General features: G+C 44.2%; 1 protein-coding gene across 2 annotated transcripts; it reads left to right on the forward strand.

Moving 5' to 3' along the window:
* Positions 1-20: 20 nt before the first annotated feature.
* On the forward strand, positions 21-4,991 carry Pced1a (PC-esterase domain containing 1A). Of its 2 annotated transcripts, XM_046433695.2 has the most exons (8): positions 21-154; positions 466-610; positions 1,132-1,211; positions 1,320-1,558; positions 1,649-1,799; positions 1,887-2,133; positions 3,998-4,273; positions 4,622-4,991. In XM_046433695.2, exons 2-8 carry the CDS (start codon positions 487-489, stop codon positions 4,867-4,869), a joined length of 1,365 nt encoding a protein of 454 aa, XP_046289651.1. In that variant the 5' UTR covers positions 21-154; positions 466-486; the 3' UTR covers positions 4,870-4,991. The 2 variants fall into 2 exon arrangements, with proteins under 2 accessions (XP_046289651.1, XP_046289653.1); XM_046433697.2 differs by lacking the exons at positions 21-154; positions 1,132-1,211 and having other exon boundaries at positions 217-610.
* Positions 4,992-17,897: the final 12,906 nt, after the last annotated feature.

Here is a 17,897-nt window from a genome sequence, read left to right on the forward strand (position 1 = left end):
GCTCAAGGGCTCTGCAGGGCGGGGGCTTTGCAGAACCGACTGGCCTCCCTGGGCGCGGGAACATGAGGCTAGACCTGGAGCCCGCTGCGGGTCAGGCGCGCAGTGCGCGGTCTCGCACTACTCTCCGGTGAACTGCGCGGAGCCCCGGGATTCGGTAATTGGCGCGAGCGGGCGCGCGCGCATGCGCGGGGCAGCGGGCACGTGGCGGGGCGCAGGGCGGCGCCGCCGCGCGGGAAGCGCCACAGTGCCCTGGAGGCCTGCAGGCCCGGCGACCGCCGCCTCCCGCACGGAGTTTAACCAAGGCCGGCGCTGCTATGGGCTCCCCTCTATCGCCGCAGCCGCCTCTCTGTAGCTCTGAGCAGCCTGGGAGGGGCTGGCGCAGACCTCGTTTATCCCAGGGCGGGCCCTGGGGCCGACCTGCTCCATGTCCCCGCCCTCGAGCGGCTTAGTGGCCTCTCTCTGCAGCCCGTCGTTGTCGGTGGCGGCATGGTCTTCTGTCTGGAAAACGAGGTGCCGCACCGCCCGCTGCGAAGCGCCATGGTCCACTTCCAGGCCTCAGAAGTCCAGCAGCTGCTACACAACAAGTTCGTGGTCATCTTGGGGGACTCCAGTGAGTGCCCCCTCTAAAATGACGCGTCCCAAACCTGCATCTGCAACCTGTTTCTATGTTTGCACCTTTTGCCTCCATCTCAGGTCTCTCTGCCCCCTAGTCTGTTCTAGTTAAATAGATGTCCCCCCTTTTTAATTCCCTACACATCTTCCACAGGTGTCTTGACATGTAACTTGTGCACTTTTTGCCCATCCTTGCTTAGCATTTTTCTCTCCCTCACAGTCCCCCATGATCTCCCCAAAAGGAGCTATGGGCTGTATCATGTGTCTCCTGGGGGACTTGACCAATTTGAGTTTGCCAGGTGATCTAGGGTCAAATATTCTACTTTGACAGGGGCACAAATAGAAAGAACAGGCAGTGCCAGGGCTTTTAAATCTTCCCTTTTTTCCTGTACCTAAGTGAATATTCCATGGAGCTGGTGTTGGGCAGCCCAGCCCTGGGAAGATGGGAGGCTTAGACTTGGGAAGAGCTGGGATGGGGCAAGGTCTGCCTCAGCCTTGGGAATCACTGTCTCCCTGCAGTCCAGAGAGCTGTGTATAAGGACCTGGTGCTTCTGCTCCAGAAAGACTCACTGCTCACAGCTGCCCAGTTGAAAGCCAAGGTGAGGGAGGCTTTGCAGCTATGCCAGTGGTGGGTGGGTGCAGACCCTGGCCTGGCAGGGTCCACCTCCCTGGCATGGGTCTGACCAGCAGGGTTGGGGGGTGGGCAGGGGGAGCTGAGCTTTGAACAGGACCAGCTGGTGGCTGGGGGCCAACTGGGTGAGCTGCACAACGGGACACAGTATCGCGAGGTCCGCCAGTTCTGCTCGGGTTCTGGCCACCACCTTGTACGCTTCTACTTCCTCACCCGCGTTTACTCTGAGTACCTTGAGGACGTCCTGGAGGAGCTGACATATGGGCCTGCCCCCGACTTGGTGATCATCAACTCCTGCCTCTGGGATCTCTCCAGGTTGGGGCAGGGGAGAGGTAAATACAGGTTGGAGGTGGAGGTATGGCTCTTCCCCTGTGCTCCTTGCCCACCCTTGGTGTTATGTAATAGGTATGGCCGTTGCTCAATGGAAAGCTACCGAGAGAACCTGGAACGAGTGTTTGTGCGCATGGACCAAGTGTTGCCAGACTCCTGTTTGCTGGTGTGGAACATGGCAATGCCCCTAGGCAAACGCATCACTGGGGGTTTTCTTTTGCCAGAGGCAAGTAACTGGGGCCTTAATGGACAGGGGATGAAAAACTAGCTGATAGATAGGGGACCCTCATAGAGGCTGCACTTTCTCTCTCAGCTTCAGCCACTGGCGGGCACTCTACGACGGGATGTAGTTGAGGGCAACTTCTACAGCGCTACACTGGCCGGGGACCATTGCTTCGATGTCCTGGACCTCCACTTTCATTTCCGGCATGCAGTACGGCACCGCCATCGAGACGGTGTCCATTGGGACCAGCATGCACACCGCCACCTCTCACATCTGCTTCTGACCCATGTGGCTGATGCCTGGGGTGTGGAACTGCCCAAGCGTGACCGTCCCCCTGGTGAGCCCTACCACAGAGGGGCTGGGTAGTGATGCAGGTAGGGCTGTCAGAACATAGGACTCAAGAAAGGAACGGAACAGAGGTAGAGAGTTGGGGTCTCTGAAGGACTATCATGGCTCCTGAGTGTGCCTTCATCATCCTCTGGGGAGGGTTAGCTCATAGGAACAACATTTTAGTCTGAGTCCAGTTCTTTACAGTCCAATTGTGTAGTTCCTCTGTTTACATGAGTGAGCTTATGCAAGCATTGGTTATTGCATTAGGCCAGGTGTCAAAAAATTCTACTCAACAGGTGAACAGGGAAAAAAATGGGTGTACTTTTAGCTAGGCACAGGTGTGGAGTATGGAAAGATAGAAATGGAGGAAGGGTAGTCAAGGCAGTGTGGCAGAGGCAAGAGGACCAGGGGGAGCAGTCAGCTGTAAGACTGCTGAGCAGAGACATGATGCAGGTTATTCTCACAGGAATGGGTTCAGTGGACAAGATCCTGTTGGCTCATCTCAGCCTCAGGGTCCCAGTGTCATTGGTTGCAGCTTAGAACTGCTGTCCTTGGCCCTATCACTCATTACTAGCACAGGCTTCTGAGGGTTCTACCCCTCCTGCTTGTTCTGGGGTACTGTTCCCATCACATCTAAGCCATAACATTCTACACTGCAAAACATTTGTTTCCTTGTTAGCCTCCCAGTCCCTGCCTCTTCACACCTGGGGCATCATGGCTGATTGTTTCTGTGTCTGCCTTTCCCCTCCATCCTGTCTTCAAAAGACTAGTTTCCTGCCTCACTTGTTCACAATTCACCCCTTTCATCCCAGGGTCTAGCACAGTCACTCTGTACACAGTTCCAAGAGGACAGTGTTTGTTGAATAGGAGGCATAAGTTATGTTAGAAACTGTCTCAGCACAAGGGTGGGGGACACAGAGAGGCTGGGAATATCATACGGGCAGATCTCCAGAACTTAGTAGCCAGGAGTTGGAGCATCCATCGGGGAGGTGAATTAGGACTTTTATTGTTTTATAGATGACAGAGTTGATCCCAGCAAAGAAAAGGTTTTAAGGCTAATTTGTGGTGTCTTGGGTCTTCTGAATCTAATTTGAAGCTACAGTAATTAAGGACATTCAATGGAAGAATTGATTTGAGGTGGAAGGATGAGTTGATGAGTTTGATTAGGGCAGATCTGTCTGAGGTACTGTGGAAATACAGGGGATTTGTATTTAGATACCAGGCAAGAAGTAGAGGGTATGAGTATGAACCATGAAGAAGAAAGCAGAACAGTACTCACACTTCAGATTGGCAGGAAAGAGGGACTGATGGCAGACACAAGGAGGTGAAGATAGAGAGGCACTTTCAAGGAAGACAGAGGCTGTTGACCATTGGTTAAATATGTCCATGAGTGGTTGCCTTTAGTAGGAAATGCATTGAAGGCATGGAGTAGGGTCCAAAGAGATGGTGAGCAATTGATGAGGACATGGAAATGGGACAAAATGGTCCTTGTAGAACTTTGTAAGGAAAGGGGGGCCAATGGGAGAAGGGAGAACAAGATCTTTATATTTGGCTTATTTATTGGTCTGTGGGAAGGAGTTGGGGAGAGGAAAAAGCTAAAGATTCAGGAATTGAGCAAGCACAGGAAATAGGTGTGGGAGGGAAGGATGGAGTCAGAAGAGTGGGAAATGTGAAGCAAGAAAAAAGGAGCATATCTTGAGCTTGGCCTAAAATGTGAGAGAATGAGGAAAACTAGGTGGAAGGTACATGGTACTCCAGCCTGGTAGCCCTGTTCTCTGAGAGAATAGAGAAGAACTCTGGAAGTGTGGCTAACCAGAGTTCAGGGCAGTCTGGCTTCTCAGGCCTTTCTAAAACAATCATCCCATTCCTAGACCCGTGGATTGAGGACTGGCCAGAGATGGATCATCCATTCCAGGGAAGCCATAGGCAGTCCCCAGACTTCGGGGAGCAGCTGGCCTTGCCTCCACCCCCACCCTCTCCTTTACCCCCTCCCATGTCTTTTCCTTATCCTCTTCCTCAGCCCTCACCACCTCCCTTGTTCCCACCCCTGCCCCAGGATGCCCCTTTTTTCCCAGGCCAGCCCTTTCCACCCCATGAATTCTTCAATTACAATCCAATGGAGGACTTCTCGATGCCACCCAACCTAGGTAGGTGCCTCTGTGACCCCCCTTAACACCTCTCCCAGTCTCCCCTTGTACCTCCCCCAGCCCAGCCTGCTGTACCCAGGTAAGCCGAGAGGAGTTGGGTACTCCTTTTGCCCCCAGGATTGAGTTTGGTGACAGTAGTCCCTCAATTTGGAATAGTACCTACAGACTCTTTAATCAGTTCATTGATTATCATAATTTACCCATTGGAGGTAGGAGAAGTGGTATCCCCATTTTGCAAATGAGGAAACCAAAGCCAAGAGAAATCACCCTAGCAGACCAGAGCTGCCTGAAGGCAGAGCTTTGCTCACCCTGGTCAGAAGCCCACTCTGACAGCTGGTTCTTTTGTAGGATGTGGCCCTGGAGTGAACTTTGTGCCTGGCCCCCTGCCACCTCCAGTCCCTGGCCCTGTCTCCCATGGTCAGCACCGAGGCCCAGTGGTCCACCGGGGAATGCCACGTTGTGTTCCCAACAGCCCCTACCATGTGCCAAGGATGGTGGGACCCTGTAGGCAACGGCTCAGGCACTCAGACAGACTGATCCACACATACAAACTGGACAGACGGGGACATGCCCATTCGGGAACATGGCCTGGGTAGATTGGATGTTGGGCTGGGGGCTGGATGTGCCAGGAGCCCTGCAGGGCCTGCTTGGCACCCCAGGTGTTGGGCCTGGCATTGTTCTTGTCCATTGCTGTCACCAATAAAGGCATGGAAGGACAGAGTGACATATTCTGTATAAAGGGAGTGGGCCTCCCAAACCACGGTCTTAAGAGTTGGTCAGGTTGCCTTTCACTTTCTCTGATATTGGAAATTTGGCCACACTATTTAGAAATCACTGAATGTGCTCTTCTGCTGTCTAACACATTCATGTCTATCTTTACTAAAACACATAAATTTAGCAAAGATTTTGGAGAGGTCTCTTATTGTCAGCAGCTCTTTGGGCCTGAGAAAAACCAAGGGCTAAAATTTTGGATCTGGCTAATTCTTATCTATATTTCCCAGTTGCATGTAATCATGTATATATTCAATATTCATCTATCCCTGGAGGTAGATAACTTTATCTGGCGTAATTCTTAGCCCATGGTGGCACTCAGTAAGTGTTTAGAACTAAAGCAGAACCTCCCAAATCCAAGTGGGAGACCAGTTAGAAACTCACTATTTACTTGATGTATTGTGCAGTGGGAACAAATTAAATGAAGACCAACTTTTGGTTGTGGGAATCAAAAGAAGAAATCCAACATGGTTGCGGGACCAGAGTAGTAGTGTAGAGGGTTTGCTGAACTCCACGTGGAAGTTAAGGAAAGCAGAGAGAGGTACAGCAGTTCAGCTTTGACAAGTGATCCTGACCCTTGGATTCTGATCCTACAAAGAGCATCAGCAGTGGAATGTTGGGCTGAAGTGGCAGGAGGCGTCCAGGATGGAACATGGCAGTGGGCTAATGAGTGATGTAGTGGCAGAAAAAAATGAAGATCCCTTAAATAAGTAGAATGGAGGGAGGGCATGGCACATGATTCTTGCACTTCCCATTCTTATTAATGAATCCTTTGAAAGGGATGTTAATGTCTAACACAAAAGGAGATAAATAGTAGATCATAAAATTGTTGATTCTGGCTAGCAATCTACTAGACTAAATGGAAGCAAAAGGAAGTGATTAACACATTGGTGCTGAGGAACAGGTACAGGCAACCCAAGTTGATAAAACCCTTTAGAAGAGCAGTCTTGGTACCAACCCAGTGCCTGAAACAAATACTTTTGAATTTCGTTGGCATAAACAAACAAAGGGCATGTAACAAAAATAAATTTTTTAAAGAGATATGAATAGATAATTTTCTTTGCAGAAAAAGAAGTTTTTTTCCTTAGCAAAACCCATCCTGGAGTAGCCCTTCAACTGCATCTACTTTTCCCAGCCCCTTGCCGCTTTATGCCTTTCTTTCTCAAAACCCTTTCTTGTGTCCAGACACTTTTGCACCTTTAATTCTGGAGGTTCTGACTGTTGCTAGAGAGTAGTGTGCACCTGGGTTGATTTGCTGGATAAAAACAATGTGAGCTGTCCAGGCTTGCTGGGCCTTCTCTGTTGCTTGCCATATTGTTCTCCAGGAATTCCCTGTCACCTCTCCTATTCAGTAATTCCAGGGTTTTTCCACTTGCTTCTGGAACTCCATCCTGACTCTGGAATTCTCACTCTGTAAGCAATCTTGAGACTCTTCCACGTGCTCAACCTCCCCTGCATTCTACCTCTTTCACTTCTACCCCATTTTGCAATGTGAATTACTTTATATCAATGTCCTGACCCTTTTTAGCCTTAATTTTTTCACTTTTAAAATTAAAATGTGCTGAAATATCCTATTCTCTTTAAATTTGAATTTTATCATAATAGAATAAAGACATTATTTTCAATTTGTTGTCATATAAGCATGTAGTATAAAGCACCTGTAAAAATTTGGCTCCTCTATTACAGATTTTATTCAATCATGACTGGGTAACAAGAAACTTAAAAATAGATTTATACACGCCATCATTTGCATTTAAATTATTTCCTGGCTTTTATTTTGAGATGCAGAAATAATGGAAATCTTATGTTGCCCCAGTATGTAGGCCCACTATTGGCTCTGAACAGAATTCAAACTGTGTTGTCTCAGAAACCATGATTGACCATTAACAAGTCATTCAGTAAGACAGTCTTGCATTGTCTCCTCATGGAATCTTGGTTTTGTTTTTTGAATCTTGGTTTTCAAAGAATTAGATCCATTCCTTTGCCATACCAAGATATTCTAAAAGAAGCAAAAAAATGTATGAGCACTTTACTCTGATATCAACCTTTACTTTCCAGAGGGGAAATATTTTTTTTTTAAGAAAAGTTAAAACTAGTAGAATTGCTTTTTTCAAAACATTTGATCTAAAATGGAAGTTGTCCAACAAAAGTAGATAACTTGCCTTCTGTTACATTATTCAGTTTGTGGCATAGGTTTTGTGTTCAGTTTGTGTTCAGTTCATATGTCAGATACATCTAAGACATGCTCTAGTGAAAGATAAACTCTGATTGCAAGTAAATGCACCTATTCTTTTTTTTTTAAGTCAGCTTTATCGAAGTGTAATTTATATACAATAAACTGCATATGTTTAAAGTGTACAGTTTGATAATGTATACATCTGTGAAACTATCATCACAATCAAGATAATCTTTTTATTATTATTATTATTATTATACTGGGGACTTTACCCCGAAGCTACAGCCCAGCTCTACTTACTTTTTTGAGACAGAGTCTTGCTAAGTTGTTTAGGGGCCTGCTAAGATGCTGAGGCTGGCCTCAAACTTTCAATCCTCCCCCAAGCTGCTGGGATTACAGGTGAGCACCACCACACCAGCCTAAAATGATCAGATTTATCCTTCTACTTCTTTATAATTTCTCCCTCTTACCCCGCCTACAATTTCCTTGCATTCTCTTGCTCTTGTCTCCAAGCAACCATTATACTGATCTGCTTTCTGTTACTGCAGACCAATTTGCATTTTATAGAATTTTTATAAGTGGAATCATTCAATAGGTACTCTTTTATAATCTGGCATCTTTCAGCCTAATGAAATGGGATTTAAAAATTGTTCAAGTTTTTAAAATTTTTATTGTGTACTTGTAAAATATTTGTAACACATGAAAGTTATGAAATTCTAAACTGAAGGAAACCAGGTGAATCTGAAAGACAGATGTTAGAATGGGCTGTCTTCCTGTGTATTCCTCATCTTACTCTGCACTCAGATTCCCAAACAAAGGTATGTGGAATTGCTGTTCTTAACCATTTTCAACTGGATCCTGATTTAAAAGGAATTGCTTCTAAATTTCCACTGTTAAAAATTATGATATTGTTTAGGTTTTTTACAAGTAATCTTTATTCAGTTAAGAAAATCCCTCTCCAGTAGCTGGGGATACGCTCAGTGGTAGAGTTCTTGCTTAACATACATGAGGTCCTAGGTTTGATCCCCAGTACTAGAAAGAAAAAAAGTCCATTCTTAGTTTACTAACAGTTTTGATCATGAATGGATATCAGATGATAAAACTGCTTTTTATTATTATGAGGACTAATTGGTTATTCTGCTCTGTTCTGTTTATACAGTGAATTCTATTTTTGTTTCTTTTATTAAATCATTTTTATGTTTTCATATTAAACTACTCTTATTTTGTGTGTGGGGGGGAAACCCTGATTCCTTGTTAATTGACATAATTCACATACAATATATTGTACAAATCTTTTTTTGTGGGGGGGGTGCGGTTACTAAGGATTGAACTCAGGGGCACTGAACCACTTAGCCACATCCCCAGCCTTATTTTTTTTTAAATTTTATTTAAAAAAAAAAAATATATATATATATATATATATATATATATATATATATGGTTGTAGATGGACACAGTACCTTTATTTTTATTTATTTATTTTTATGTGGTGCGGAGGACCAAACTCAGTACTCAGTGCCTCACACATGCTAGACAAGCACTTTACCTCTAAGCCACAACCCTAGCCCAGTTGCACAAATCTAGAGAGTATATCTCAATTAATTTTTTACAAATGTGAGTCCATGTAACCACAACCCAGGTCAAGATGTAGAATTTTTCCACAATCCCAGAAATTTCCCATTGTGCCCCTTCTCATTAAATACCTCCCCCAAAAGGTGTGTGCACATGTATGTGTGATATGAGGGATCAAACCCTGAGCCTCACATATACTGGGAAGCACTCGACCACTGAGCTACATCCCCAGCCCTTTTCATACTTGATTTTGAGACAGGTCTCCCTAAATTGTCCATGCTGGCTTTGAAGTTGAAATCTCCTGTCTTAGCCTCCTGACTAGCTGGGATTACAGATGGGAGCCACCATACCTGCTTTATAAATTAGCCTGTTCTTGAAATTATAAGGAACAAAATCATATAAAATGCACTCCTGTGTCTGGATTCTCCCCAATTTACATCTGTGAGATTTATCCAGGTTATCAGTAATTTATGACTTTTTATTAGTGTGTACTATCCTATCTGATAGACAACAATTTATTCTGTGGATAGACAATTGGATTCTTTTCAGGTTTGGGTTACCATGAATAAAGCATCTATGAACACTTTTGTTTAAGGTTTTTGGTAGACAGATGTACTTGTTTCTTAGGTGGAACTGTTGGGTCATAAAGTATGTATCTATTCAACTTTAGTAAATGCTCCCTGATAATCTCCAAAGTGGATATACCAATTTCTACTCCATGTACACTCTTTATTTTTTCACTCTGTCCACCTAATTTGTTTATAGTTTCTATTCTCTCCTGATTTCATCAGACATAATATTTGCATTTTTTTCTCATTTTCATCTTTACTTGGGTGATTTCCAAGATGGAAAACTATCATCATTACTCTACCACCTTCAAACTGTATAACTTCCTTTTTAAAACTAGGAATGCAAGTTTGGTTTAACATTTAAAAATAGCTAATGTAATTCACATCAAACTAAAAATTTTAAAACATGGTAATTTCAATAGATATAGAAAAGACATTTTATAAAATTCAGTATCCATTCCTGATAAAAACTTTCATCAAACTAGGAATAGAAGGAATTATTCTCACCTTGATAGAAGGCATCAATGCCACAGAAAACTTACAGCTAACATCATACCTAATGACAGAAAAAAAAGGAATACTTTCCCCTAAGATCAGAAACAAGTCTGTCTACTTCTACCATTTCTATTCAATGTATACTGGGTGTCCCAGCCATTACAATAACACAAGAAATAAAAAGCACACAGACTATGGAACATGAAGTAAAATTTATTAGCAGATAACAGGATTGTCTATATAGACCTTATATTCATGTATTTATGGTCATGGTTATGATACAGGGTCAGTATACAAAAATCAGTTGTATTTCTGTGTACTAGAAATGAGCAGGAACAGAATTTTTAAAAAATACCATTTACATGGGCCCAGGACTTGAACAGAAACTTCTCAGAAGAGGATATACAATCAATCAACAAATACATGAAAAAATGCTCACCATCTCTAGCAATCAGAGAAATGCAAATTAAAACTAAGATACTATCTCACTCCAATAAGAATGGCAGCCATTATGAAGTCAAACAACAAGTGCTGGCGAGGATGCGGGGGGCGGGGAAAAAGGTCCACTCACATTGCTGGTGGGACTGCAAATTGGTGCAGCCAATTTGGAAAGCAATATGGAGATTCCTTGGAAAGCTGGGAATGGAACCACCATTTGACCCAGCTATTCCCCTTCTCGGATTACACCCAAAAGACCTAAAAAGAGCATACTACAGGGACACAGCCACATCAATGTTTATAGCAGCACAATTCACAATAGCTAGAATGTGGAACCAACCTAGAAGCCCTTCAATAGATGAATGGATTTTAAAAATGTGGCATTTATACACAATGGAATATTACTCAGCACTAAAAAATAGTAAGATCATGGCATTTGCAGGCAAATGGATGGTATTAGAGCAGATTATGCTAAGTGAAGTTAGCCAATCCCTAAAAATCAAATGCCGATTGTCTTCTCTGATATAAGGGGGGGTGACTCAAAATGGGATAGGGAGGAAGAGCATGAGAAGAATACTACCACTAAATAGGGAAGAGAAGTGGGAGGGAAAAAGAGGGAGAAGGGGAGTTGCATGGAAGATGGAAGGAGAACCTCATTGTTATACAGAATACATATATGATGTTGTAATGAGAAAAAGAAAAAAAAGTGTCACATTAGATTGGATAGAGAGGATGGGAGAGGAGGGGAGGAGTAGGGAGGATAGGAAGGGCAGCAGAATAGAATAGACAATATGAATGATGTATGTATATTCCATGTATGTATTATATGTCAAAATACATTCTGCCATCATGTATGACTAAAATAAATAAATAAATAAAAAAGCTAAGCATCAGGAAAAAATAAATAAAATAAAAAATACCATTTACAATGATAAAAATAAGAAGCATTTTGGGTAAATATGACTAAAGATAATGACTTAAAAGTATTGCTAAGATGGTGGCTGGGATTGTGGCTCAATGATAAAGCACTTTCCTGGCACATGTGAGGCACTGGGTTCAATTCTCAGCACCACATATAAATAAATGAATAAAATAAAGCCCATTAACAACTAAAAATACATATAAAAATTTTGAAAAAAGAATTCACTTAGGGCTGGGGTTGTGGCTCAGTGGTATAGTGCTCACCTAGCATGCACAAGGCACCGGCTTCAATCCTCAGCACCACATAAATGTAAAATAAAGATATTGTATCCACCTAAAGCTTAAGAATAAATATTTAAAAATATATTTTTAAAAAAAGAATTCACTTAAAAAATATTGCTGAGATAAATTCAAGAAGATCTCAGTAAGTGGAGAGATGTACTTGCCCAAGAGGTCAGATAGGAGTCAGACCTTAAAATGTTGATTTTTCTCCAAATTCAAACACACACACACACAAAATACAAGCACAATAAAAATCCCAACAGTTTTGTAGAAACTAATCCCATTCTAAAACTTCTAGAAACATAAAGGATCTAGAAGAGCCGATATAATTTAGATAAGAACAAGTTGGACTAACACTACCTGATTTCAAGGCTTATAGAGTTAAAGACAGAGGTTGTGGTATTGGCATAAAGACTAAAAGATCAATAGCACAAAATCCAGAAATATATCCACACACATATGGACAAGTCAGTTTTAATGAAGGTACAAAGGCAACTTAATGGAGAAAGGATAGTCTTCAATAAGTAGGCTGCAACCACTATATCTTCACATAAGGAAAAAACTACTCTCAATTCATAGCTCCCACCATATACAAATATTAACTCAAAATAGACAACATATCTAGATGTAAAACTAAAAGTATAAACCTAGAAGAAAGAATAAAGGAAAATTGTTGTGACCTTGAGTTAGGCAAAGTTTTCCTAGATATGACACCAAAAGTGGAATTCATAAAAGAAAAAATTGCACATCATTAAAATTAAAAACTTCTTGGAGAAAGTATTTTTAAGTCCTGTCTGATAATGAATTTGTATCCAGGAAAAAAAATCTCAAAGTCCAATAAAAGGTCAGACACTTATGGAAAAAGAATAAATGGATTACAAATATGCACATTAAAATGTTAAACATCTTTAAGCATTAGAGAAATGCAAATTAAAACCATAATGAGATACTGTCCACCTGTTGGAATGCCTGATATTAAGAAGATTAACCATACCATGTTGGCCAAGATATGGAGGAACTAGATTTCCTCAAGGGGGCGCGCCTTGCCGATGTGGGAAGGTGAAACAGTGCAAACACTTCGGAAAACCATTTGGCAGTGTCTTAAAAAGTTAAACATACAACTACCATATGATCCAGCCATTTCATTCTTAGGTTTTTTACCCAAGAAAAATTAAAACATGTTTTCAAAAAGATACAACAATGTATCTTTTTATTATACATGAATGTTCATGGGTTTTTTTTTTTGTTTTTTGTCACAGCCAAAAGCTGAAAAAAAAATTCAATGTCTATCAACAGAGGAATAGATATATAAATGTTGGTTTACCATACAGAGGAATACTACTCTGCTATAAAAAAACTGAACTATTGATATATACAAGAAATGGATGAATTTCTCATTTTATATTTTGGGTTAGACATTTGAAGGTAGTATAGGCCAGAAAATATAGTAGAAACAACAGATAATCAAGTTTTAAATTCTTTATTTTTTGAATTAAACCCAGGGCATCACACCTTAGGCAAGCTGTCTACCACTGAGTCCCAACCCCAGCTTTCAAGTTCTTTTATTGTTAAGATGGAAAATATTCAAAAGGCAAGGAATCAGTATTAAGAAAGCAAGGAAATTTGCAAAATATAAATGGAAACGTTTGCTGAGCAGGAAAGAAAAAAATGACTTGTCCAAAATTAGGTGCCTCCAGACCCTGACAGAACCTTACTGAAAAACATCCCTTTATCCCAGAAGAAATGGGATCATATCAGACCATGACTGGGACAAGAGTAGGAGACAAATCAACAGGTTACATTGGTGCTATTCCTTCCCCAGATTCTCATGAGTCTCTGGCTTCAATGCCTCTGGTTGTCTGGAGGGGGGACCCAAGCTGGACACTTAGGGAAAGAGATAAGGCGTCAACGAAGCTGTCACTGTTATGACCGTGGGTCCCAGATACCCTTCCATCGTCCTGGGCCGTCTCCTCACTCCCAGTGGTGTCCAAGTCTGTGGGACCAGCATCTCTTCTTCCCTCTTTCTCCCACCCCCAACCAAGCCCAATCTTGCACTGTCAACTCCAGAGATTTCCTCTAGGGGGCGCGCCTTGCCGATGCTCCAGGAGCACCAGCACCTTCCTGGCTACCTATGGCCCTCCAATCCTTCTCAGTCTCAGGCCCTCACCATTCCGGATATGCCCCACAGTCAACATTCCAGCCTGGACACCTGCCAGCCATCATGCACCTGAGCCTTGGAAAGGAGCAGTGCCGCCCTCCGTGCCCCGCACCTCGCAGCTGGGCTCAAGTGTCCCATGCTGCGCAGGGATTCCCCACCGCGACTTTCCCGCAGCCTCAAGTTAGCAACTGTTTGACTAGGCGCTCCAGTTGCCTTCGTGCCACCCCCTAACCCTGCCCCGCCCCCCCCCCCCGCACCCGCAACCGGATGCGATCCTTTCACTCCCCCGCACAGCTGTGCCTGCCTGCCCCGTCCCGATCCTGGAGCATCCTCGCAGGGCTGTGCAGGCCGCCTCCAGCTCCCAGATAACACCATTTCCAGCCTCTGACTGCTGGATCTGATGAGCCGCTCATCCCACTCCCAGCTTCGCTCAACCCCAACCACCCACAAGTCTGAAGGAAAATGCTCCCTTCCCGGCTTCCTGCAGCCAGCCCTTGGAAGTTCCCCGGGGCTGCACAGTTTCCTCTTTCCTAGGGCCCTTTTCCTTCCCCCAGGTGGGCCACTGATGATCATCTCAGGGGATGCACCCTAGCAAGCACTCCCTAACGAAGCCCTATAGGACCTTGCCTCATTCTAGCTGCGCCTTCTCCTTGCAGCCTCTTCTTAGGGCGGAGGGAAGCCCTACCGGGCATCTCCCCCCCGCCCCCCCCCCGCCCTCTGCCACCTGCTCCTTGGAACCCCCAAGGGTATGTGCGTCCAGTCAAAGACCGGGACTTACTTGACTGCCAGTGCCCTCGCGGATGACCCCTCCTCCACTCGGTTTCCTAATACCCTGTCATGTCAGGCCAAAACGTGGCTGGATCCCGCCCTCACTCCGCCCCCATCAGAGCAGGCTGCGGGGAGGGCCCAGAGACCGGGTGATAAAGCCAAGCAGGACAAGCAAAGATACCCGCTCAGCCACCCAGGTCACACAGGTCAGTGGGACAGTTCTTTCTTGGTCCATACTGGAAAAGCTTAGAACTTTTTCATTCCAGCGTGTCTATTGCATTTTTAAGCCTTTTGACTCTAACTGGATGACTATGTCTACATTAAAAGGAATTTCAGGAATTGTGTTGACATCATCATTTTTCTTCTCTGCAAGGTCTTTCATTTTATTATCTTTTACCTCTACACCCCATTCCTATTTTCCTGCCACTGTGATCCATGCCATTTTGGTTATCTTTTGTTTTTATGTATTCTTGTGAAATATATACATGTATGTGTGTGTATATATATATGTGTGTGTGTGTATATATATATATATACACACACACACACATATATATATATACACACACATACATATACATAGTTTTACTGGCATATGTTTTAAGTTCATGCAAAAGGAATTGTATTGTTTCTCATTTGGTTTCTTTTCATGAGTCCTAAGATTTTAATACTAATCTATGTTGCCGCCTCTCCTTGGCCCATATTTATCCTTTCCATCTTCCTACTCCTACCAAGAGCAGTGCAGTAATATCCTCAAACATATCCCCTTATACAGCATTTCTCAAACATTCATGCACACAAGTATCACCTGGGAATCTCATTAAAATGCAGTTTCTGATTCGGTAGGTGAGGCCTGAGACTTTGCATTTCTCAACAGCTTCCAGGGGATGTTTATACTGCTGGTCCTGCCACAATTTGAAGAGCAAGGCCCTTGTGGACTTTTGTGAGAATTTATTTGGGGTTGCTGGGTCATAAGGTATGTGTTGGTCTAATTTAGTTAAGTATTACCCTTCTGCTCTCCAGTCTTGCTGCACCAGGGTAGGAGGATGGAAGGTATATATCTATGTGGGGAAAAGGCTTTTTTTCTTGTTCCTGCCCACATCCCCACCCCCTGTGCATCTGGCATGGGTCCAAACCTCTTTTCTCCTTTGATTGGAATGGCCCCAAGTGTCCAGAGAGATGTCCCTGGATAGTAAGGCATAGCAAGTCAAAGATGGACAGGACAGGCATCCTAGGGTCCATCCCCACCACATAGATACAGAAGAGTCAGGCCCACCAGACATCAACTGGTTTGATTTATAACCTCCATAGCCTTGGGTTTTATCTCTAGCAGGAAATTTTGAGAACAAGGGAAGCCGCAGAGTCTTCAGTTCATTTTTTGTGTTCCCTCTATCCTGTATGGCCTTTCCCTTCAGTAGTGTTTGTGGGGTTTGGGACTCAAAAGTCCTGACTTTCCCGCTGGTAATCAGCCATCCTGAGTCTGACTTCTCACTAAGTGGGATAGTCATGATACAGCTCTAGGTTGTGATGCTAGGAGTTGGTTCAAGCACTTTCCCCACATTCCGGGAGCTCCACAGAAGCCCTAAGACCTAAAACAAGTGCCTTGCCTTGTTTTATCCTTAAGAAAAATGAAGTTCAGGAAGGCTTAGTAATTGCCACCAATGCCAGTGACAGTGCTCAGATTTAAGCCTAGCCCCAGCAAAGTACATCATGCTAATCATAAAGCTAAGCCACCTCCATATCCCACCTTGCCCTTGCTACCAGGTCATGTTTCAGGGGAAAACTACAGAGAAATGGAAAGGACTGGTTCTTGGGTTTCAGACACTGAAGCTGAAGGCATCTGCACAAAACTATAGCAAGTGGATTTGGGGAAAATGATCCAGGGTTCTAGGGGCTGGTTAGTCCCCGGGGCATGAGTATTTCTATGGCAGGAGACAGGTGATCTTGGGTCTAGGGCTTCAGGAGCAAGGATTTTAGGGTTAGCTGTAAAGTAGGAGCCAGGTCTTGGCAGGAGTTGGGGAGGATCAGGGACTGAGTGGGAGTTAGTGGGCAGGTCCCAGCTGTGGGTAATTTTCTTTCATATACTTTATTTGGTAATAACTTATTACCCAGTGTTTGTTTGGAAGAGTCAACAGATGTGCAAATGGCCAGAATCTGGGGCATCAAGTGACACCACTTTGCAAAACCTTTCTGGGCTGTGAGCAGCTTGCTGAGTCAGTTTAGGAAATGCCTGAACTGTTTTCTCCCCATTCACACAGCCATGTGAGCATCTTCTGGCACCAAGCCCCAGTACCAAGCATTTCACAATCATAAGAGTTCAACATCTGCAAATTTTGAGATTTCATGGCACATGACTTTTTACATCTTGTCTACACCATCCATCCTCTATTTCCCATATCAGAGCCAAAATTTTATATATGACAAAGCATTTCTCTGAAAGCCTAGGGAGGCTTCCTGCTTTCTCATCAGTTTTCTGGTCAAAAGACCTCCAGAATGTTCCTTTTTTTTTTTCCTTTACAAAGTATTTTGCAAGCAGGTATTACCTTTGAAAACAACCTTGTGACAGGCTTGAGTCAACCCTGAGACTCAAAAGAATTGACCAAAACCACACATTGTGTAAGTGACTGCAATGGGACTTGCTTGTTTTTCTGTAACAGTCACGTAGACTCTTAAAAGAATGCATAGGTAAGGGCTGGGATGTAGCTTGATATTGGAGTGTGTGCTTAACATACATAAAATTTTGTGTCCTGTCTCCAGCACCACAAGAAAGGGGTGGGGGAGGAAGGAAGGAAAGAAGGAAGGGAGGGAGGGAGGGAGGGGGAAGGAAGGGAGGGAGGGAGGGAGGGAGGGAAAGTAAAACTCACTACTCTGGTTGGCCCATTTTCCAGATTTGGTGGTATAAACTGAGGCAAAGAGTAGGAAGAATAGGGAGCAGGAATGCCTGGGCAAAAAGCTCTGGAGGAAGGTGAGCAGGGCTTCTGGTCAGCCCTCTCCTGTGTAGGTTTCTATCAGTGGAGCCCTTTCTAGAGCCTGCGATCCTCCTGAAAGTGGAAAAGGGGGACTGGTGGGAGCAATGGCAAGTCCAGGGGTACCCAATTACTTCAGAAAGTCTGAATCTGAGACAGCTGAGCAGCTGTGTCAAAAAGATGCTTCCAGTTGCCAAGGCAACCCCAGCGATGTTACCACATCCACATGGGTGCTCTCAGTGATTTGACCAAGCTCTGCCCTTGGCCAAGCCATCTGTCCTGTGTCCTCAAAGCCTGGCCCTCACACCAGGTACCTGCAGCAGCAGCCTGAGGAAGGTGCAAGAGGCCAGGCCAATCTACCTGTTGGCTCCAGTCACACCACACAGCTTTGACTTGTGTTGAGACTAGAGTCTGGGGCCTGCTGAGGTCCCTCTCCCCTCCCTCTCCCCAGGGCTCACACCCTAGGTCAGGGCTCAACAGACACAGGCAGCGGAATGGGGATGCCCTT

The sequence above is a fragment of the Marmota monax genome, unplaced genomic scaffold (genome assembly GCF_021218885.2).
Source record: "Marmota monax isolate L192 unplaced genomic scaffold, Marmota_monax_Labrador192_F-V1.1 WCK01_AAM20220418_F8-fsc00014, whole genome shotgun sequence".
Lineage (NCBI taxonomy): Eukaryota > Metazoa > Chordata > Mammalia > Rodentia > Sciuridae > Marmota > Marmota monax.